The 23,425-nt window shown below is 41.9% G+C and overlaps 1 protein-coding gene across 2 annotated transcripts in view; it reads right to left on the bottom strand.

Annotated features, from left to right (window-relative positions):
- The window catches only part of nfatc3a (nuclear factor of activated T cells 3a), a 118,265-nt gene that overhangs the window by 93,725 nt on the left and 1,115 nt on the right, over positions 1 to 23,425 (bottom strand). The window contains exon 1 of one of the 2 annotated variants that reach the window (XM_055648457.1): positions 22,774 to 22,960. The exons of the other annotated variant lie outside the window; for it this stretch is intronic. Within the exon in view, the coding sequence (XP_055504432.1) occupies positions 22,774 to 22,795 (22 nt within the window). The 5' untranslated portion in view covers positions 22,796 to 22,960. Of the gene's footprint in view, positions 1 to 22,773; positions 22,961 to 23,425 lie in introns of those variants that run through there. 2 annotated transcript variants of the gene reach the window in all.

Raw genomic sequence — 23,425 nt, 5'->3', positions numbered from 1 at the left:
ACAGAGAGAATTCTTCTGTCATCAGCTGTGGAGATCTTCCTTGGCCTGCCAGTCCCTTTGCGATTAGTAAGCTCACCAGTGCTCTTTCTTCTTAATGATGTTCCAAATAGTTGATTTTTGTACGCCTGAGGTTTGGCTGATGTCTAACAATTTTATTCTTGTTTCTCAGTCTCATAATGGCTTCTTTGACTCATTGGCACAACTTTGGTCCTCATGTTGATAAACAGCAATAAAAGTTTCCAAAGGTGATGGAAAGACTAGGTGCTGAGAGCTCTCTTTTACCTACATGGAGGCAATTAAACACACCTGAGCAATTACAAACACCTGTGAAGCTGTATGTCCCAAATATCATGGTGCCCTGAAATGTGGGATTGGGGGGGGGGGGGGGGGGGGGGGAAAAAACACACACACTATGTATAAACAACTGCTGTAATTTTAACATGGTAAAACCAAAATGTATAAAATGTATAAAAATGGCCTCTATTAAAATCTGACAATGTGCACTTTAACCACAAATTGTCGAGTACAGTGGCAAATAAATAAAGTGTCTTTGTCCCAAAAATTATGGAAGGCGCTGTAAAATTTGTATTTTAGGCCAAGATACTTTAAAAACAGTATTTATCATTAAGGAGTCTGCAAAAATATTATCTCATGCTATATGGATTAAGAATTTAAGGTCCTTTCCATTGGGCTCCCTTGATTATAGAGTGGCCAAAAATCTGTGAATGTGTGTCAAAACAACTTCACAAATTATTCATTGATCTGTACGATCTCTCTCTCTCTATATATATATATATATATATATATATATATATATATATATATATATATATATATATATATATATATATATATATATATATATATATATATATATATATATATATATATATAAAGGTTTCAATGAATAGTATGGAAGTACAAAAAATGCAAATTATCTAAGTCTACATTGAACCAAAGGTTTTAGGGAATTTATCAGAGATTGACTAAAATCTTAAAAATGTTCTATTTAAATTTTTCATAGTTTTCAGCTGCAAGTTTCACTCCAGTGGCAGACCCAGGATCAGGTGTATGCATATAGGTCCTATGAGTAACTGACCTCTGTAGAAAGCATCATTCACCAAATTAAATGTGTTTACATTTTTATACAACATCCAATTGACCTGGATAATATCCTATGAAATGATAGCAAGAAGCATTCCTGGTTTGTAACACTGAATTAATCTTCGGGTAAACAAATAAATTGGACATCCGTAACGAGGATTAATTTTCCAAAGAATGTTCAGATTATATAAAAGATGCAATTGCTTGTGTGATACAAATGAAGATGAGAGTTGTGAAAAATGTAACCAACAAGGTTAAAGATTCTACTTGCCAGGAACTGGCATTAATTAGTATCACATAGACCAAGATACCGTGAAAAATAAACTTTGTTTGCACACCATCCAGGCAAATCACACCAAGACTAAAAAGGTAGAATATGGTTACAGTCCCAGAGAAAGTGCAGATATGGGAATCCTTAGCATACAACAGGTCCACTGTTGTATCCTTAGCATACAACAGGTCCATTCAAGAGTTTGATAACAATGGAAAATACACTGTTTTTTAAAATCTGGTGGTAAGTGCTATGAACCTATGAAGGAAGTGGAGGGGCGGGGGCGGGGGGGGGTGGAACGAGAATGACCAAGGCGCAGGTAGCCCCTGATTTTGTTGGCTGCTTATGTAGACAGAAGCAATATGCGTGGGAGAGAGCATAGAGAAGAGGACGGTTTGTGTGATGGACTGGGCTGCGTTCACACACAGCAATTTCTTATGGTCTTTGGCAGAGGAATCGCCGTACCAAGCTACAAAGCATCCCAATAGAAATCAGTGAGAGTGATTGAAATACTGACTTTCCTTAGCCTTCTGAGGAAGTCGACTCTCCACTTCAGCACCTTGATAAAGCGAAGGGCATGTACACCATCCTGCTTCTTGAAGTCAATGACCAGCTTCTTATTAGAAAGTACTGTAAATGTGGGGCTGGGCCAATAAAGGCACTTTAGGTAGCACTGATCATTAAAATGTCAAATATAGACTGCATTATGCTAAGAGCTTCTAAGCAGTAGTCAATCGGAGCACATTTAGCTAGCAGAATTGCACCATTGTTTTGTACTAATGGATTTAAAAATTAATATACTCGTCTCTGCAGCATCTAAATTGGTACCAATTGAGTACAGTTTTCATTTGCCAACTAAGTTATAACACCATATTTAATCACTATTAAAATAAAATCTGAAAGTCACTATAATCTTTGCTGTACTAAAGGTACTCAGCCAACTAACAATAATATTCTTTATATTTAAGGGAAAAAAAAGGAAACTTTGAATTGGCTAATCCTTGAGTTCTGGGTTTTATGAGATAATATTAAACAGGAAAGAGCTCAGATTCTGGAGATTTTTCTCAGAGTTTCAGCTGATGCGTAAAGCCATTTATGTAACAACCAAATTCATAGGGATTCTACCAATTAATCATGCGGAATCTGAAATTGTTGATAAGCAATGCAAAGACACAGAAAATAAATGCATGTCTTAGACGATAGGTGAATCCTGGGAACCTCACTGGTTAGAAAATCTTGTCGCATAGAAATAGATTATTCAGTCCACCACATCCACACTGACCAGTGGGCATGAGATTTTAATCCCACCTTCCAGCATTTAGCATACTGCTGTGCCTTGGCAATCCAATGTTTTTCTCGACATTTCTTAACTGCCTTCAGCAACTGTGCTTCCATTAATCACTCAGGCAATGAATTCCATGTACTCTCTTACTGGGTGAAAAATATCTCATCAGGACCCCCCCCCCCCCCAACTCTTTAGCCTTAATTTATGTGCCCAGTTTTATCTACATCTTTTATGGAAAAAAAGAGTCCATCCTGTCTATACTGCTCATACTTTTATACATTTCAATCATATCCCCCTTAACCTGGCACCTCCAGTCTCTCCTCATAACTGGAATGCTCCAACATGCTGGTAAATTTCCTCTGGTGCCATCACACCTTTCCCATGGTAAGGCGACCAAAACAGCTTGCAGTACTCCAGCCGAGGTTTGAGCAACATTTTATTAATTTGGAGCATAACTTCCATGCTCTTGTATTCAACTGCCCAACTAATGAAGATAATTAACCACTTCATCCCAAAGTAGCCTGGGATAAATATTATCCAGCCTTGGGGATAATATTTAAGTCCACTTTATGGAGCCATGTATTTCAACGAGAATTGTGCATTTTCTTTTCTATTTGCCAGGGTTAGAACATTTTTTGTTGATCAAATTACAAATCCTCCCTGGCTTGCGAACGTTTCATTTTTACTGTTGCCCACAAGTCAGAAAATACACAAAAATCCCTTGATATGGCAACCATACATCCTCAGTATTTTAATGAATGACATCAAGAGTATACAAGGCTGCTAATAAAGAACAGTTACTAAAAGTGGAGAGGGAAAACTAGTTCTGTTATTTGTAGGAATGAACATTTGTACGTACATGAGATTTTAAAATGCAACTAGACCACGTGGGACACGTTGGGTCCCATCCCCAACCGGGGGGTGGGGCGCATGGCATCACAGGGGAGGGCTGGTCCCCGAACGCGATATTCCACCACTCACCCATAGGTCCCAACACTCACCACTCCCGAGAGAGTGAGTGGTGACAGAGAGTGAGTGGTGACAGAGAGTGAGTGGTGACAGAGAGGGAGGGGTGTGGCAGAGACAGAGGGGGAGGCAGTGGGGCGGCAGAGGGGGGGGGGCAAAGGGCAGAGGGGGGGGGGGGGCAAAAGGGGGGCAGAGGGGGCAAAGGGGGCAGAGGGGGCAAAGGGCAGAGGGGGCAAAGGGCAGAGGGGGCAAAGGGCAGAGGGGGGCAAAGGCAGAGGGGGCAAAGGGGGCAAAGGGCAGAGGGGGCAAAGGGCAGAGGGGGCAAAGGGCAGAGGGGGCAAAGGGCAGAGGGGGCAAAGGGCAGAGGGGGCAAAGGGCAGAGGGGGCAAAGGGCAGAGGGGGCAAAGGGCAGAGGGGGCAAAGGGCAGAGGGGGCAAAGGGCAGAGGGGGCAAGGGCAGAGGGGGGGCAAAGGGCAGAGGGGGCAAAGGGCAGAGGGGGCAAGGGCAGAGGGGGCAAAGGGCAGAGGGGGCAAAGGGCAGAGGGGGCAAAGGGCAGAGGGGGCAAAAGGGCAGAGGGGGCAAGGGCAGAGGGGGCAAAGGGCAGAGGGGGCAAAGGCAGGGGGGGCAAAGGGCAGAGGGGGCAAAGGGCAGAGGGGGCAAAGGGCAGAGGGGGCAAAGGGCAGAGGGGGCAAAGGGCAGAGGGGGCAGGGGGGGGCAAAGGGCAGGGGGGCAAAGGGCAGAGGGGGCAAAGGGCAGAGGGGGCAAAGGGCAGAGGGGGCAAAGGGCAGAGGGGGCAAAGGGCAGAGGGGGCAAAGGGCAGAGGGGCAAAGGGCAGAGGGGGCAAAAGGGCAGAGGGGGCAAAGGGCAGAGGGGGGGCAAAGGGGGCAAAGGGCAGAGGGGGCAAAGGGCAGAGGGGGCAAAGGGCAGAGGGGGCAAAGGGCAGAGGGGGCAGGAGTGTCCCCTCTGCCCTTTGGGTGTAATGGTGGGTCCTAGTAATGACCACTTCTCCCATCTCCAACGAACCCACTCCTCTTCGACTCCCCCTCATGGCCATCTACCCTATAAGGGATAAGGGATAAGGGGGAAATCCTTTAAAACCAAGATGAGGAGAACTTTTTTCACACAGAGAGTGGTGAATCTCTGGAACTCTCTGCCACAGAGGGTAGTTGAGGCCAGTTTATTGGCTATATTTAAGAGGGAGTTAGATGTGGCCCTTGTGGCTAAGGGGATCAGAGGTTATGGAGAGAAGGCAGGTACGGGATACCGAGTTGGATGATCAGCCATGATCATATTGAATGGCGGTGCAGGCTCGAAGGGCCGAATGGCCTACTCCTGCACCTAATTTCTATGTTTAGAACTTTCTATTTTAAGCTGCCGACTGGACATCAACTACCTCAACTTTTCACTCCTCTTTCTCACTCTAACCTCTCCCCCCCTGAATGTACAGCTCCACTCACTCTGCAACAACCCCGACTGGTTGATCAAACCTGCCAATACGGGAGGTGCCGTGGTAGTCCGGCGCGCTGACCTGTCTGAGGCCAGGTGCCAACTCTCATACGACACCTACTTATCCTTGAACCATGACCCCACAGACGAGCACCAGGCCATTAGAATTAGATTCCTTTATTGTCATTCAGACCTTTTGGTCTGAACAAAATTATGTTGCCTGCAGTCATACACAGAATAAATAATAACAAAACATACAATAAACACAAATTAAACATCCACCACAGTGAGTTCACCAAGCACATCCTCACTGTGATGGAGGCAAAGTCTTAGTCTCCGTCTCTTCCCTCCTTGTTCTCCCTCTGCGCTGAGGCGATTGATCCAGGCTGAAGATGCCGCCCTCCAGTCCAGCGGACCTCCGTGGTGATGTCGCTGCTGCTGAAAGCCGGAACGCCGTCTCCACTCCGAGATGGCCCGCCACAGCATCAGCTCCAGGCTGCCGCCCCAGCTCCGGGTCCCGCAGTCTCCGCTCCGGGTCCCGCAGTCTCCGCTCCGGGCTGCCGCCCCAGCTCCGGGTCCAGCAGTCTCCGCTCCAGGCCACCGCCCCAGCTCCAGGCTGCTGCCCCAGCTCCGGGTCCCGCAGTCTCAGCTCCGAGCCCCGCTGCATCAGCTCCAGGCCGCCGCCGAAAGCCGCACCAGCAAGTCGGGCCACCGCTGCCTCAGCCCCGAAGACAGCCAGCCTCTCGTTGGTGAGTCCTGGCTGGCTCTGCCTCCGGAGCCTCGGGGTCAGTCTCAGGCTGGAGGCCGCTAGCTCTCAGCTAGCTCTCATTAGGCCTCAGCGCAGACGGAGGCAGAGAAGGGGATACGACACGAAAAAGTCGCATTTCCCCGAAGGAAGAGACGGAGAACGAGAACATGTTTCACCTCCTCTAACACAACCCAACAAACTAGAACCAAAACAAGACAAAAAAAAAAACAGAAAAAAGTAAAGACAGACGGACTGCAGGCGAGCCGCAGCTGTTAACTGCGCCGCCACTTCCGCCACTTCTCTAGCACCATCACTGGCTTCATCGCTTCCGGCTCCCTGCCCTCCCAAGCCTCTATCGCATCGTTCCCCAGCCCCGCACGGCCTGATTTTATCTTCTCCCCAAAATCCACAAACCTGACTGCACTGGCAGACCCATTGTTTCTGCTTGTTCTTGACCCACTGAACTTATTTCCACATATCTCGACTCCATCCTATCCCTCCTGGTCAAATCCCTTCCTACCTATGTCCAAGACACCTCACACGCTCTTCGTCTCTTTCATGACTTCTGTTTTCCAGGCCACCACTCCCTCATCTTCACCATGGATGTCCAGTCACTCTACACCTCCATCCCCCACCAGGAGGGTCTTAAAGCCCTCAGTTTCTTCCTCGACCGCAGAACCAACCAATCCCTGTCTAGTAACTCACCTCCGCCTAGCGTCTCAACAACTTTTACTTTGACTCCTCCCATTTCCTCCAAATCCAAGGCATAGTTATGGGCACGGGCCCGAGCTATGCTTGACTCTTTGTAGGGTACGTCGAACAATCCTTGTTCGAGGCGTACTGTGGCCCTATCTATGAACTCTACTTGCGCTACATTGGCGACTGCATTGGTGCTACCTCCTGCACCCACTGACTTCATCCATTTCACCACTAACTTCCATCCGGCACTCAAATTCACCTGGACCATTTCCGACATCTCCCTACCGTTTCTAGACATCACCTTCTCCACCGCAGGTCCACCGGCATCTACTACAAACCCACTGACTCCCATGGCTATCTGGACTACACTTCTTCCCACCTTGCTTCCTGCAAGGACGCAATCCCCTACTACAAATTCCTCCGTCTACGCCGCATCTGCACCCAGGATGAGGTGTTGTTCCACACCATTGCATCGGAGATGTCCTCATTCTTTAGGGAACGGGGGTTCCACTCTTTGACTATAAATGAGGTTCTCACCAGGGTCTCTTCTACATCACGCAGCTCTGCTCTCACTCCCCATCCCCCCCCCGCTTGTAACAAGGGCAGAGTCCCCCTTGTCTTCACATTCCACACTACCAGCCGTCACATACAACACATAATCCTTCGACCTCCAACAGGATCCCACCATTGGCCACATCTTCCCATCTCCTCCCCTTTCGGCTTTCCGCACCCTCCGTAACTCCCTGGTCAATTCATCCCTTCCCACTCAAACCACCCCTCCCCTGGTACTTTCCCTTGCAACCGCAGGACATGTCTTGTCGTTTTACCTCCCCCCTCGACTCCATCCAAGGACCCAAGCAATCTTTCCAGGTGAGGCGGAGGTTCACCTGCACCTCCTCCAACCTCATCTATTGCATCCGCTGTTTCAGGTGTCAACTGCTCTACATCGGTGAGACCATGCGCAGGCTTGGCAATCGCTTTGTCCAACACCTCCGCTCAGTTCGCATTAACCAACCTGATCTCCTGGTGGCTCAGCACTTCAACTCCCCCTCCCATTCCGAATCCGACCTTTTGGTCCTGCGCCTACTCCATGGCCAGAGTGAGTCCCACCGCAACTTGGAGCATGGGCTCATATTTCACTTGGGTAGTTCACACCCCAGCGGTATGAACATTGACCTCGCCAATTTCAGGTAGGCCTTGCTCTCTCTCGTTCCCCTCCCCAGCTCTCCCACAGCCTCTTCCTTTCTTCCCCCCCTCCCACATCACTGAAGAAGGATCTCGACCCGAAATGTCGCCTATTCCTCCGCCCCACAGATGCTGCCTCACCCGCAGCGTTTCTCCAGCATTTTTGTCTACCTTCGATTTTTCCAGCATCTGCAGTTCTTTCTTAAACAGCTTCTTCAATCCAAACAGTTCACGTGACGATGGTTCTCCAGCATGACTTCAGAATTAAGGGACAGAAGTTTAGGGGTAATATGAGGGGGAACTTCTTTACTCAGAGAGTGGTAGCGGTGTGGAATGAGCTTCCAGTGGAAGTGGTGGAGGCAGGTTCATTGGTATCATTTAAAAATAAATTGGATAGGCATATGGATGAGAAGGGAATGGAGGGTTATGGTATGAGTGCAGGCAGGTGGGACTAAGGGGGGAAAAAAAAATTTGTTTGGCACGGACTTGTAGGGCCGAGATGGCCTGTTTCCATGCTGTAATTGTTATATGGTTACTGTTAGATGAAACGGCCAATACTTTTAACCACACATTTCACAGTAACACGAAAGCAGCAATAAGCCACATAAACCCAAATATTCTAACCATATTACCTTCCCCCCAAACCGATATTCCTGCAGTTCATCCAAAGATACAACCATTTCTCAATCTTTCGGACCGGACAACTGGGCGTGTTCAACTCATAATTCTGAAGACTCAATCTGCATAGAAACTATTCCACACTTGTGTCCTGAACCGTTAACTCATTTTATAATTATATCCGAGCAGATCAGAATGTAACAAATGTAACACTGTTATTTGAGAAATAAGCACGAAGTACACAATTAGCCAGAAATTAGTAAATACCCTTCTAAAAAACGAGAAGCAGCCTTTTAGTATTTATCAATCCCTAATATTTTGCTCCAATGAGATCACTTTATTCTTTCAAACACCAATGGGCATAGAACAACTCTATTCAATCTTTCCTTACAGTCGAGTTCTTTTATCGCAGGAGTGAATCCAAGCTAGGCGGCACTCAAGGTTAATACAGAATTTCCTAAGCACAGAAATCAAAACAATTGTCAGCACTACCTGTAGTTGCAATAAAGCACAAAACTTCCTCTTGTACTAGGACTGCCTTGCAATAAAGATCATCGCATTATCTGTCTTCCGAATTGCTTCCCTACACATTCGTGTTTTGCACATCAGCAGATTTCATGTTTTGTATACCAACACACCCAGATCAATATTCACTGACAACTCACCCAAAAGATCTATTCTTCCGACAAAAATGAATAACCTTGCTTCTTTTCACACTATATGTAGGAAGAACAGCAGAAGCTGGTTTACACAACGATGAGAGACAAAATGTTGGAGTAACTCAGTGGGACAGGCACCATCTCTTGGGAGAAGGAATGGGTGACGTTTCGGGTCAAGGCCCTTCCTCAGACCACTTCTTTCACTTTTCACACTATATTCCATCCCATTTCTTGCACAAACACAAGGTGTCAATATCTTTGTAGTTTATTTGCTTGCTTCTCTGATCATTCTCCCAACTTTGTATCAGCAACAAATATGGTTACATTCGAATTATTCCAATCAAATTATTATAAATTGCAAACTGCAAAAATAATAAAATTTAGTCAGTACACTGTCTGTCAGTCCAGCAAACATTTAAAACGATCAAGCTATCACTCTTAGCAAAGGAAGGGCGTAAACCAGGTGTGCTGGGTTTTTCAAATTGCTGAATAACCGAGAGTCAGAATTTGTGGTGTTAAGTCAGCTGTATTCCACAAATAACCATCTGCCAACCTAAAACAAACTCTTTTTCCATTGTCCTTCATCGTCAATCCATCCCAATTTAGGATTTGTCATCCTTCTTACCCAACGCCCAAGAATCCTTACTTTATGAAAGAATCTTGCGTGGTACCTTAATAATTTTGGAAAAAGAAAAACAATGGTTTCCCCCAACTATGCTGAAAGTTACATTCTCAAACAAATGTCTTTAATGTGGTTAAACAAAATTTCCCTTTTACAAAAAAATACTTGAGATGCTGAACATATGAAATAAAAGCAAAAATGCTGGAAATACTCAGCAGACCTTGGGATGTCAACAGAGAAACAAAATTAACATTTCAAGTCAATGGTCATTCATCTAAAGTGTACTTAAAGCAATTCCTATTTTATTAATTTTGATAAAATTTTATTTACTCTCCTTGGCCATATTATATGTTACTTTCCGCTCTGCTGGGACTATTCCAGAATCTAGACGTCTTGGAAGATTACAACATGCACTGGCTCTGTAGCCTTTTGTTTTAGAACACTTAAGATACCAGGTTCCCCACAATGTTGCCTGAATCAATATTTTCTGCATTTTCTAGAAAATTAATTTTGAAAGTCAAAAACAATGCAAAAGAAAGCTCTATCTACTCAATAAACACCGAAGCCGAACTGACAATTTATTGAAGTTCATCATAATTAGCACCTGCAAAGAGCTTCTCTTAGAATCATTTGTTAAGGACAGCCAACAGATCCAGGAGTAAATAAATAATAAACACAAGACAATATCACCATGACTTTTGGGGAATAACACAGTAATATGGGCATTGGGGCATCCAAACAGGGACCTGCAGCCTAAAGAACAAGTGGTAGGTAGAACAATTCTGGCAGATACAGCAATTTGTCAATGACTACCACTCATGGATTCTTCAGTGCTGTTAAGATCACCTACCTTTAAAACTTTCATGAAGCCACCAAAAACCAACCTGTCCAGCTGCACAATACTGCTAGGTTCACCAGTCACTGAGATTTTATCCTAAATTTTGGGCCAAGAATAACTGTTATACAACTTTTATATCAGAAGAATAGATATTTTCTTTAAGGAAAGCTATCCTTTTATCTCTTACTGGTTACTGTTACTTTAGTGACCATAGCTAGCCATGGATGGACCACATTTCTAGTGATATTCAATGAATATTCATAACGCAATCCTCCATTTTTTGCTGTTATTGATCCACTTTTTACAAAAAAATGCTAGTTGACATAATAAAATTGATCCAGGACATTCTTTGGATTTCATCAACTTCCTGGGCAACTTTAAAATATTGCAAACAACCAAGATACTTCACTGGAGCATTACCAAGCAAACAATTGGATACTGAACCTCTTAAAGCAGATGATCAAAAACTTGGTCAAAGTCTTGGCTTTAAAAAGCACATTAAAAAGTGAGGCAAAAATTTGAGGGGGTATTCTTGGGATTACATTAACATTGAATTTACAGATAAGTAGAGAAGCACGGATACCTGACCCCAACGAATCCTAAACTTCTCAAAAGGAAGTAGCTGCCAAGATAGTTGACGCATTCATTGGTTGCAATCTACGGAAATTCCCTGGATTCAGAAGATATCCCAGAGGACTGCAAAACAGCAAATGCAACACCGCTACTCTAGAAAGGAGACAAAAACCAGGAAACCTTAGGCCAGTTAACCTTAACATCTATCACTGGTAAAATACTGGAATTGATTAGCAAGGAGGAGATAGCAGGCCTATTGAAAAATCCTAAAATAGTCAAACAGATTTAGCTTGATTTTTCAACAAAAAAAAGTGTTCAGCAAACTTGCTGGAATTATTTGAGGATGTAACAAACAGGAAGCATAATGTGAAACATTAGATGTTACATATTTGGGTTTTTTGAAGATATTTGATAATATGGCACATAAAGAGCTGGGAGATACATTTGCATGAAAAAGGAGTGTATAACCAGCAGAAAATTCAGTACGGATAAATAGGTTATTTTCAGGTTGTCAGTGACAAGTGGGACCCAGGGATCGGTGCTGACACCTTATAATTTGCAATCTACATTGATTTCTACATTGATTTGGTTCGGAAAGTGACAAAAAATACAACAGCCACAAATATAGATACCAAAATAGTTGGGTTAGCAAATTGTGAGGATGACAGATGCTAATATACGTTGAGCACATGATAAAAGAGGCCAATGTTGGCCTTTATTGCAAGGAGTAGAGTATAATAGGAATTTGATGAAACATTATTAGGGAATGGGGAAGCTGCATACTAGCACTGCGTTTGGGTTAGCTCTTCCTACTAAAGGAATGATGCAATCACAAGGGAGGCAATATATTAGGTTGATTTGTAGGATAGAGGTTAACATACGAAGAAATGCTTAAGCAGGTTGGCCCTCATTTCATTAGAATTCAATAGAATGAGGGGATCTGGTCATTTTTAAACATCAAGTAACCCAGAATATAGACACAAAAACCTGGAGTAACTCAGCAGGACAGGCAGCATCTCTGGAGAGAGGGAATGGGTGACGTTTCAGGTCGAGACCCTTCTTCAGTCTGAAACCATGCAACCACATCTCTGAAATGGATGCAAACTTTAATTTCAATTAATTCATATCTGGTTTTGAGTGTCGTCTATTCAGAGAGCCGTCAATTTTACCTTGTTAATACATTCCCTTGGTATGTTGATGCATTATTATTGTTAAATGCTCCAAATTGCTCCGACTTTGATCTTACTCATACGTAAACCCTCCTACTTTCTTTAGAGCTGTTGAACATAAAAATTACATCTAAGCATGTAATTTTTTTTAAATGATTTTTTGTTTACATCTTATTCTTAAACAATAAAGTACTGTCTCTTCGATGAAGTGTGAAGTACCAGGTTTAGGAATCCAGGAAGTTACAACTGGCCAATACACCAGAGTCAGCCCTGCACGAAGAGCTGTGGGATTTATGGTAAAACACTTGTTTTGAAAGATGCATTTTATATTCCAAACTGCCCTTCTCCCATCCACCCCATAATTCCCCGATCTCTGTTATGGCATGTAAGCTGGAAAGAGGGACAAATCCATGACCAAATGGCAGATGGGGTCCGGCCGGCAGAAAGGGGAGATAAGGTCATAAGTGATGAGCAGAATTGGGCCATTCGGCCCATCAAGTCTACTCCGTCATTCAATCATGGCTGATCTATTGCTCCCTCCTAACCCCATTCTCCTGCCTTCTCCCCATAACCCCTCACACAATCTATCTCTGCCTTAAAAATATCCATTGACTTGACCTCCACAGCCTTCTGTGGCAAATCTGTAACAAATTGTGAACATAGTTTGATTCATTAATGGACTGGATTTTGCCCAAGGGAGATGGTGTAAAAAAGTTTTATTTTAATAAATCTGTATTTTCTTTTCAGGTCATGCAATTAGCAGAAAAACAATTTTTAATTTGCAATTGCTGTAATTAATAAACAGAAAGACCATGTGTCAAGCTCCATCGTTAACCATAGTTACCAGACTCAAATGGCCCTAGATCCCAGCATGGTTTACATGAAGTAGCAGCTCCATATTTACCCAATGCTTGTGCTAGCACCCGTGAATCTAAACTCTTGATTTGCACCACTCTTTCAACTATTCATTAAGTTGCACATGACTTAAACAACAATCCAGAGATTATTTCCCTAAAGTTAAAAAGAGCTTTATTTCCTTCCTCTCTGGAATCCATTCCTAGTTCTGTCTCTCGTCAGCTCCAGGCTTTTCTTCACATGTGTGAAATCTATACCTCAAGCACCACATCAAGATGGTTTGAGGCTTCGAAATTGCATTTAAAATGCCATCACAACTGCGTTGGAAAACAGCAGTTATCCAAAGAGGTAATGGATTATTTGCAAGGCAAGGCAGTACACTTGAAGGTAGCCACAAAATGCTGGTGTACCCCAGCGGGACAGGCAGCATCTCTAGAGAGAAGGAATGGGTGACGTTTTGGGTCAAGACCCTTCTTCAGACTTTTGAATTACACTTGAATTTGTATTTGAATCAGTACACTTGAATTATATACAATTAAACCCAACATTTTGTGTAAATATTGGTGAGCTGAAACTGTAACTCAATGTTAATTTGAAACTCAATGGGGGAAATTGGGACGTGTTCCATAGATTTGATCAGGATAATTAAGCACAATGTAATGGAATTAACTATCTTATTAAAACACATTCACTTTAGTGGTCACTAGCCACTGAGCTTGTTACCATTAAAAATAAACTCTGGACTGGCAAGAGTTGTGGAGCTAATGGAGGCGACAACAATTCCCATCACAAAGGGATTACAAGACCATAGCATTCAGGTGGTCAGTCAACACATGGAGCAGTTTCTGTCTGTCCTCAGTAAAGGCCACACTCATCATGCTTCCCAAGAGTGCAAGCCTGAGGCAAGAATCCCAGCAGGGACAAGCCAACATCATTAGCCCTCCAGGCCCAACACCAGCCGTCACAGACATCCATGTCACATTGAATTAAGTTCAGAGTGGCGGACACATGCACGAGAGCCATGGCAACTCTGATCTTCTGTGTATATATGTGGTTGTCTTTATATCTTCGTGAAAAAACTACGCAGTAAGAATAACATTTTTACATATTCCGGTTGAAATTTTACCCCGTTGAGGCCGGGATCACCTTATCTGAACATTTCATGCTTTATTTCTCGACTTATTACTGATTAAAGTTTAAAGCCATGAAAAGACTTTGAAATGAAAAGCACCAGCTTCAAATGATGACGTCACAATCGCTCAGTTAGCTGAGACCAGCCCGAATGAAGACATTTGACACGTTATTTGCGATCAAAGCATTAAAAATAGCAACTTTCACAAGATTTTTGCATATTCTGATTCACATTTTCCCCCTCGAGGCAGAGATCACTTTCACTGAACATTTTATGCTTTATTTCTCGACTTATTACTGGATAAAGTTTTTTAAAAATCAAAATACCTTCAATTTCAAACCGACCAGCTTCAACTGATGACGTCACAATGGCAGCTTCAACTGATGACATCACAATGGATAGACTATCAGGGGGGAGGGCGAATTGCAATTGTAACACTCAGGGCAAGTGCAATTGTAATTTTTATTTTTATTTTTATTTTTTTTTAAGATCACTGCCGAGGTAGGAAAAGGTAGTTCTGGAATCTTACGTTTGGAAACTGCTTGAGTTGGAGGACTACGCCTCCTCTGGGGGCTACGGGTAGGGAATGGGTGCGTTGCGTGAGCAGACCCAACGGGTCTGCAGTTGGTCTAGTAACATATAAAAGTATAAATAACGCTGTAATAATCCATTTTAGTGTTAATTCTCTCAGTACTCTGTCATAGAATTCCATCCCTAGCACAAAGTTACCAATATACTGTCCAAATGTGAAGCAGCGTACTACGAATTGAAACAATTGCATTATATAAAATGTGTGTACACAGATCAGTTTTAAAGTGAAACTCTGCTTATTGAGATTTTAAACAGATTGTGATTGTTATATCGTTGCAAGCAGGGACACTATAAACCTCTCCCATCCAATGATAATTTGAACACAGACACGAACACAGGAAGAATAGTGTCCATATATTAAAATATACTACATTATTCTCATGCACTTTATCTTTGTACTTTTACATAAGAGACTACAGGTATCAAAGGTGCCATCTATATTTGAAATCCAAGTTGATACCATCCGATGCACCTTAGTCCTCAAAAACAAATCATATCCAGTTAGTCACTGCATGGTGCAGAACTCTAATGCACGATCCACAGGTAACCTGTACAGCTGGACCAGCATAAACAGCAACACTAACAAGAAACAAACAGGTTGGTGAAAAGGCACAGTGTTTAATATAAATTTACAATGTATATTAAACAATGACTGCTAATGACATAATTGTGGGAACTGACTAGAGTAGCACTCGGGCCTGCAATGGCAAATGCCATTCTGAATACCAGTCTGAAGAAGGGTCTCGACCCGAAACGTCACCCATTCCTTCTCTTCAGAGATGCTGCCTGTCCCACTGATTTACTCCAGTCTATCTACGGCAAACGCATGTTAGTTTTAAAAATTGTTCATTAGACCAAACTGGTTCAATAGCGTTTTATTTACAACGCCCATTTTCAAATGTCATGGAACTGAACTAGATTACCTCAGTGATCTATTAACTCTGAACCCTCACAACGTTATGTTCACCAATTTCTCCAAATTGAGATTCTCCTAATAATGTCAATAGCATTCAAAGTGTTTTTTAAATACTCAGGTGAAAGATAAGATTCAATTTTTAAAAAGAATTTATAAGTAAAATAAATTTTACTGAAAAAAAAAATAGCAGGCTAGTTTATTTTTGCAAACCGTTCTCAAGAAATTAAAGTGCTTCAGTGAATTGTACATGTCCAGAAGTAAATGCCTCCCATTCTCCAACCATCACTTGCACCATTCAAACCAAATTGTTGCTGCATTGCCGAGCTCTCCTGGAGTTCAGAGGCACCCACCCTTGGAACTGGCAGATGGCCTCTGCTCCCTGCAATACAGGCACTACCAACATTTTTCAGTGCAGCTGAACTATTGAAGGGAGCGCTGCCACTGAATGACTGAGTCCCTGGGAAGGAATGGAGTTTCTGGCTCCATATGGATTGGGGCGGGGGAAGAATAATAAAGACAGAACCTAAATATTTTTTAGAAATGCCCCTTTCCTCCAGTGTAAACCTTTCTTGGTTTATATTTTCCTGTGGTATGAAGTAGCACTGTGCTCACATCCTCACCCCAAAAATGTAAAGAGCTGAGAACAAAGGTTTTCATGTTAACCATCTACGTAATGAAGGAAATTATGACATCGGTGCACACGTTGAAATGATCTTCAGCATGAACTACTGCTGTCCATGCTGCACAGATTCACCAGACATGGTGGCTGCCAAACTTAATCAGCAGCATGATGAGAACATTAAGGGTAACAGAGCAGTGAATGGTGCAGTCAGAATCATAAATAAGAATAAGTTTATTGGCCAAGTATTCATATACAAAGAATTTGCCTTGGGGCTCCGCCCACACGTCACAACATGACATAGTGACAGTTAAGAATGATACATAAAACATTAAACATTAATAATAAAACATTATTGATTAAGCATGCGAATTAAATGAAATACCAGAGCAAAAGGAGGCTACACATTTTTGGTTATTGAGTATAGCTGTTACTCGTGGAAAAAAAGCTGTTTTTATGTCTGGCTGTGGCAGCTTTGACAGTCCGCAGTCGCCTTCCAGAGGGAAACGATTCAAAGAGTTCGTGGCCAGGGTGAGAGGGGTCAGAGATGATCTTACCCACTCGCTTCCTGGCCCTTGCAGTGTACAGTTTGTCAATAGAGGGAAGGTTGCAGCTAATATACTTCTCAGCTGATTGGACGATTTACTGCAGCCTCCGGGTGTCGTGCTTGGTGGCTGAGCCAAACCAGACCATGATGGAGAAGGTGAGGACAGACTCTGCGATGGCCTTATAGATTTGGACTATCATTACCTGTGGTAGATTGTGCTTCCTCAGCTGCCACAGGAAGTACATCCTACGTTGTGCCTTTTTGACTGCGGAGTCGATGGTAGCCCCCCACTTAAGGTCCTTGGAGATGATGGTTCCCAGGAACTTAAAAGACTCCGCAGATGTGACTGTTGTGTTGTTGATGGTGAGGGGAGGGGGAGCTCTCCTAAAGTCCAAAATCAATTCCATTGTCTTAAGAGCATTGAGCTCCAGGTTGTTGCGATGGCACCAGGACGCCAGCTGTGACACTTCCTGTCTGTAGGCAGATTCCTCCCCATCCTGGATCAGTCCAATCAGAGTTGTGTTGTTCGCAAACTTGAGAAGCTTGACAGGAGTCAGTGGAGGTGCAGTCATTGGTGTAGAGAGAGTTGAGGAGAGGGGAGAGTACGCAGCCTTGTGGTGCTCCTATGCTGAGGGTTTGCGGGTCCGAGATGTGCTTTCCCAGCCTCACATGCTGCTTCCTATCCGTTAGGCACAGTCAACTCTGAAAGATTGTAGTGCAGTAGCTCTGGCGCAATGGTGTTGAATGCACAGCTAAAATCAACAAACAAAATCCTTGCATAGGTCCCCTGGCGGTCTAGGTGCTGGAGAATGAAGTGCAGGCCCAGGTAGGAGCAGGGATAGACTAATCCTGCAGGGATAGACATTTCCTGCCTATGATTTGGTTCCCTTAATATATAGAAATCTACTTTGAATCACTAAGCCAACACAGCCCACTAGCCCCCAAATGAAGACATTTCTCATCATCTTGACTTAAACATAGAAAATAGAAAATAGCCAAGGAGCAGATTAAACAATCTGGTCCAGTATATTAATCTGCCCTAACCATGTAGTTGTATGTCCTTTTAAAGCAAATGTATATTAATTAAACACTGGGCAGGTTTGTTTAAATATTAATGGAAATTCAAGATAGAGCTCAGAATCTGCTTGTAGGATAATTATCTAAAAATTTCCAAACATAGTGACCCTGATACAGAGTTGGCTACACATGGCTATCTGTGGAATATGATGCAGCTGGATTCAGTTTTGATTGATAACTGTAAGAGAATAAGCACACTCATGGCACACGTCATCTCCATTAGCTTGTGGATTGCACTGGTATGTGTATTTAAACCTATGTGTGCTTGAGATATTAGTGGGGTGGTACTGCAGACTACAAGAGCCAAAGGAGATGAAGAAAAGCGCCCTTGCGTTTGCGCTCTCTCTACCTTTTCCCCAAACACCAACAGCCAAATCTTCTGGAAGGCCAAGGTAGTTTCTCACTAAGAATCGCTGAACTCTTTGTGCAGGTTCTGTATCAGCTAGATCCAAATGTTATCAAGTACGTCCTCAGTGGAACACTTGAATGGTTTGGGTCCCACTCGGCAAACTTGTATACAAAAATTCTACATAAATACCCAACACAGCTGCTGATTGCTAATCCATGGAAACCAAAATTGAGAGTACACTGTTCAAATTGCAATCATTAAACCTCAATCTAACCTCTCAGATGGATGCAATTACTTGTGATACTATTTAAATAGCCAGGAAAGTCTTTTGGGATATCCTGGCTAATATCTGTTCAGAAGCTAGCATTACTGTTAATAACTTATTTCATCATTACCTTATTACTGTTTTGGGGATCTTGGCAACAGTCCACCATGATTTCAACCATTTTTGAGAGAGACTACAAAAGCTTTGGAATAAATAGTGGTACATGCTTAGCAAATATGTGCTGAAACATGTTCCTATATTAAAGTATGGTCAGTAGACATCCTAGAACAGTCACTGTCGCAATCATTGGTGCTCCTGTGATTCCAGCTCATTTATTTCACAAAAACTGCATTTCATCCTACTGCCTTTACTCAGTCTTCTTAAGTACGCTACTCACTGTTGAATGCATATTTGTGTCAAGTCTGAATTGTGAAAGATTAGATACTCAGGATGGATGTAGTCCTTTTTTTTGTTTTTTAAACAATATATAGCAATATGTTCTACTGCATGTATCCACTGTACTTCAATGCTAAAAGGAAATACAGGGGCCATTTCATTCGGGCTTACTAGCGAGCAAGTTGCCTTAGAAGCTAGGTCTAGTTTCAAAATTAGCTTTGCTTTCTTCAGCATACGATGCCTCAGCATAGAAATAGGTTGGATTTCTATCCCGCTTGCCAATAAAAAACATAAAATGTACTCAACACTATTAACACCAATTAAAAACCATAAATCTCCTGATGGAGCAGGAATGGTCACACTCAGTTTACATTGTCAAATAATACAGCTCAAAATGAGCCAGGCTGCTTTTCAGACTAACACTTGGTCTTTCTCTAACTGTATATAGCTAACCATAGAACCCAAAAATGAATAACTATTGTTCAATACTAAAAACAATGATGAAATATGTAAGAGTCAATAACTATGATGGGCATTAATTTTAAGTTATGCATGCTAATATGCACCCCAAGCTACAACTCAAACTCCATACCAATTTCCAATAAAATGTATCTATCAAGTTGCCACCATGTGCTATTGTAAGCCTATATATTTCAGCCAATGCCTTATGCCACACTTACTCAACCTTGCATTAAATAAAGGCCAAAGAGAAAGAAAATGAAATAAATATCGGGAGCATATAACCTTATTGTGCAGAAACTGCTAAACGTTGTCATCCAAGCAGCCTTGGGAAGACAAACACTGCTTGTGAGCTACATTTGTTATAATATTGTCAGTTATTCATTTTAATTGGGAATATTTAATCCATGGTATTTTGCAAGCCAATATTTTCTAGTTAAATAAAATCTTAGTTGATCTGCAGATAAATGCTTAAGAGTTAGAGATAAATAGCCAAGGAGGCATTTCACGTAGCACAACACTGAAATAGCCACTCTTACATAAAAACTAATTTCATTCCTTTTCTAAAACGGTACCCACAGGGGAACTAATTTACATTTGTACATGAAGATTCCAATTTTACTACCAGAACATCTAAATTCATTCACAGATATTGAGAGCTAGCTCTGCAAAGAACTGCATATTAATTAACAATTTTTCCCTACAGTTCAGTGAACTGGGGGCAACAGGTTTTGTAAACACAGCTGGAGATATCATTTGGTATTAAAGCAAATGACAGTTCAAACATTAGCTGCATAATTCACACCAGCAAATAAGATGCTTACAGTGACAAAAATAACACTTTGTAATAAATAATCACATTAATAATCAATGGTGCCTGGGTAAACTTTAAAAAACTGAAAAGAACCCCAGGATCAGATTTTTTTTAAATCAGCTAAAATCAACATGTAGCTGAAGCCATAGTTGATTTATCCACTCAGAAAATACTCAAACAACTCTAAATGCTACTAACTGTCAACACAACATTGATGTGTTACTTCAAAATACCACTGCTATAATTAGCTACCACCTACACAAAAACCAACACTAGGCCCAAAATTCCTACTGATAAACACTTCCACTTTTTGATGTCTAAACCTTGTACTCATTGATAAAATGGAAACATGTTACATAAATAAACAGGGAAAACAATAGCTGAATTTCATTATCCAACAACACTGTGAGGCCAAAATGAAGCTATCTTCATATTACTTTAGGTAGACAAAAGTGCTGGAGAAACTCAGCAGGTGCGGCAGCATCTATGGAGAGGGTTTCGGCCCAAAACGTTGCCTATTTCCTTTGCTCCATAGATGCTGCCACACCCACTGAGTTTCTCCAGCACTTTTGTCTACCTTCGATTTTCCAGCACCTGCAGTTCCTTCTTGAACAGTTCATATTATTTTAATTGCACATAACAATAATCATCTAAACTGAATGACAATACATTATCAAATGGTTCCATTCGATAAATATTGTTCAAAACATTCTGCACAAATTGAATTGAATAAATCAAAGTGAAATTAGTTTTCAAAAGTCAAAAGCAATATCTGCTGAAACTTTAAATATTATGTGATTCTTAAGATAAACCATCTTGCACGATCAACAAGAGCAGAAACACAAGCATACTAATGATTTGGTATAAATAAATCACTTTTACATTTTAGTACTTTTTACATCCCATATTCAAAGTACAAAAATAAATCTAATTTTGCAATACTCATAATTTAATCTGACACCCGTCATGAACTTAAAAAAATAAATGCAAAGTGAGCTACAATGGCCCTTTGAGTCAATGTCACACACAGGCCCTTCAAGCCAGTCTGCCCTGAGCAGTCATTTATGTTAATATTAATCCCTTTTGCCTCACATTTCCATTGGCGACTCCACCCACCAACCCCAGATTCTACAGCTCACCTGCAGTTTACTGGGAGGCCGTTTATAGTAGCAAATTAACCCATCAACCTGCACTTCTTTAGGACGTGAAAAGAAACCAGAGCATTATGACGAAACCTTCATGATGAGTGCCAACCCCACCAGAAGTCTAGCTTTCTGGAGCTACAGGACTGCAGATCTATTTGCTGCACTACTCTGTTGCCTCAGTAGCTTGCTCCACCACTCAAATCAATCCAACAGGATTGATTTTGGCTCTACTACACTTTTCTGCTTCCCCCCACCCCCCAAATTCAACCATGAACAAAATCAATTTAGAAATCCTCTATCTTTTAACCATTCTTTTTATCTACAGGTGCAGACAAATCGAGTGGTGAATTCTTAATTTTTTTTAAACAAAATATTTCATCTCCTTTTTTGTCTAGTCCAGCTGAATTACATGTGCATCTTCAATTATTTTCTGCTTCATTTACATGTTGTCAGAGTTATTACCAATTAAAATTATCCTTCTCAGTATTCCATCTAATTCATTGAAAATGATTGCTTTAATTACCTTCAGATTAGATACATTGAAATAAAGTTGCGTGAGGCCAGAAATAAAAACAGTACTTTATTTTTTCCCTTGCATTCCACAGAGCCAATATGGACTACAAAGCGAGACATAAAAAGCTGGAGTAACTCAGCGGGTCAGACAGCATCTCTGGAGAAAAGAAATAGGTGATGTTTCAGGTCTCGACCCAAAATGTCACCTACACCTTTCCTCCAGAGATGCTGCCTGGCCTACTGAGTTACTTCAGCTTTTTGTGTCTATCTCTGCATCTGCAGTTCCGTCCCACACATGGAGAACAAAATAGCAGCTTTCAGCCCCTGGTCTAACAGCATAATAATAATTAAATCAAAATCAAAATAGATAGACTATTATTTTAAAGAAAGTCATTGGACTTGGGAAGAAATAACTAAGACGATTGTAAAATTCCATTGATAATCCTGGAATTACAAAGCAGAATTTGATGTGATTACAGTTCAGTAACTATATTCTACATCACTAAGAATCAGCCATGTCACTACACTTCTATAGTTACTATCACACTAAATTTAACCTACTGAAATACCGCACATAGCTATCTGATCTCTACTCCATGGAAACAAATCTCCTGCTCATTATTTAGCAAAACACATAGTAACCAGTACATAAAACAGTCAATTTGGAAATTATAGAAATGTCCCTTCTAGGACTGACATTATAAACAAATCACAAAAAAACAGATATAATGTTCTGAAAAAGAATGATTAGTTTGTTTAAAAAGTCCTGAGACAACCAACACAGAACGTGCAGTTACAATTTTAATTACACCAAAATCATGAAAAGGAAATTAATTATTAGATAATGTTAACAACTGATCCACCTCTAATTATCAAGAAACCATGAGAGCTAATTCAGAAACTGCTGCTCACCTGCTGATGTGGCACAAAGCATTTTGTAGCCCCAGCACTGTGCAAAATAAGCTAGAAGTCTAAAAGAAAGACTCCTCCAAACTTTAGAGACGTTGATAGTCCTTTCACGGCAAAGTCAGTCTGATATTTAATTATAATTAACCAGAAGCCTGATGAAATTACAGTCGTCCAATCACGGGCACTAAAGGAGCTGGTACTCCACTTTCTTTTTTTTCCGAGTCTTTTACTGTCGATGTCCCTATTAGGTCCGGAGGCCGCTTGAAAGAGCAGGGTCGAGTATATTACGATATGACAAATCGGTGGCAAATTGGCATCAATTTTATTAGCAATCACCTCCAGCAGCAGAACTGTACTATCCCATGCGCTGCTGGAAGTGGATCTACCTTTCTGATCACTTCCCTCGTCTTAAATTCCACTGTCATCTGAACTGCACATGGCGTGTCTCGGCAAATTTGATGACTTGAATGTTGGGCTAACTTCCAAGTCTACTTTCGTATATTCCCACGTCCCATATGGGCTCGCAGAGACTCCTTCCCTTATTTACGTTGTTCAGCGTGCAGTCTGATGAGGCCACTAACGATAAATACACAGCAGGCACAGAAAAAAAAAGCAGTTTGCCAAACCAGTTTCTAAAAAACAAATTCAAGGAGGG

Source organism: Leucoraja erinacea, chromosome 17 (genome assembly GCF_028641065.1).
Source record: "Leucoraja erinacea ecotype New England chromosome 17, Leri_hhj_1, whole genome shotgun sequence".
In the NCBI taxonomy this organism is placed as follows: Eukaryota; Metazoa; Chordata; class Chondrichthyes; order Rajiformes; family Rajidae; genus Leucoraja; species Leucoraja erinaceus.
This window is presented reverse-complemented; position numbering and strand designations above follow the sequence as displayed.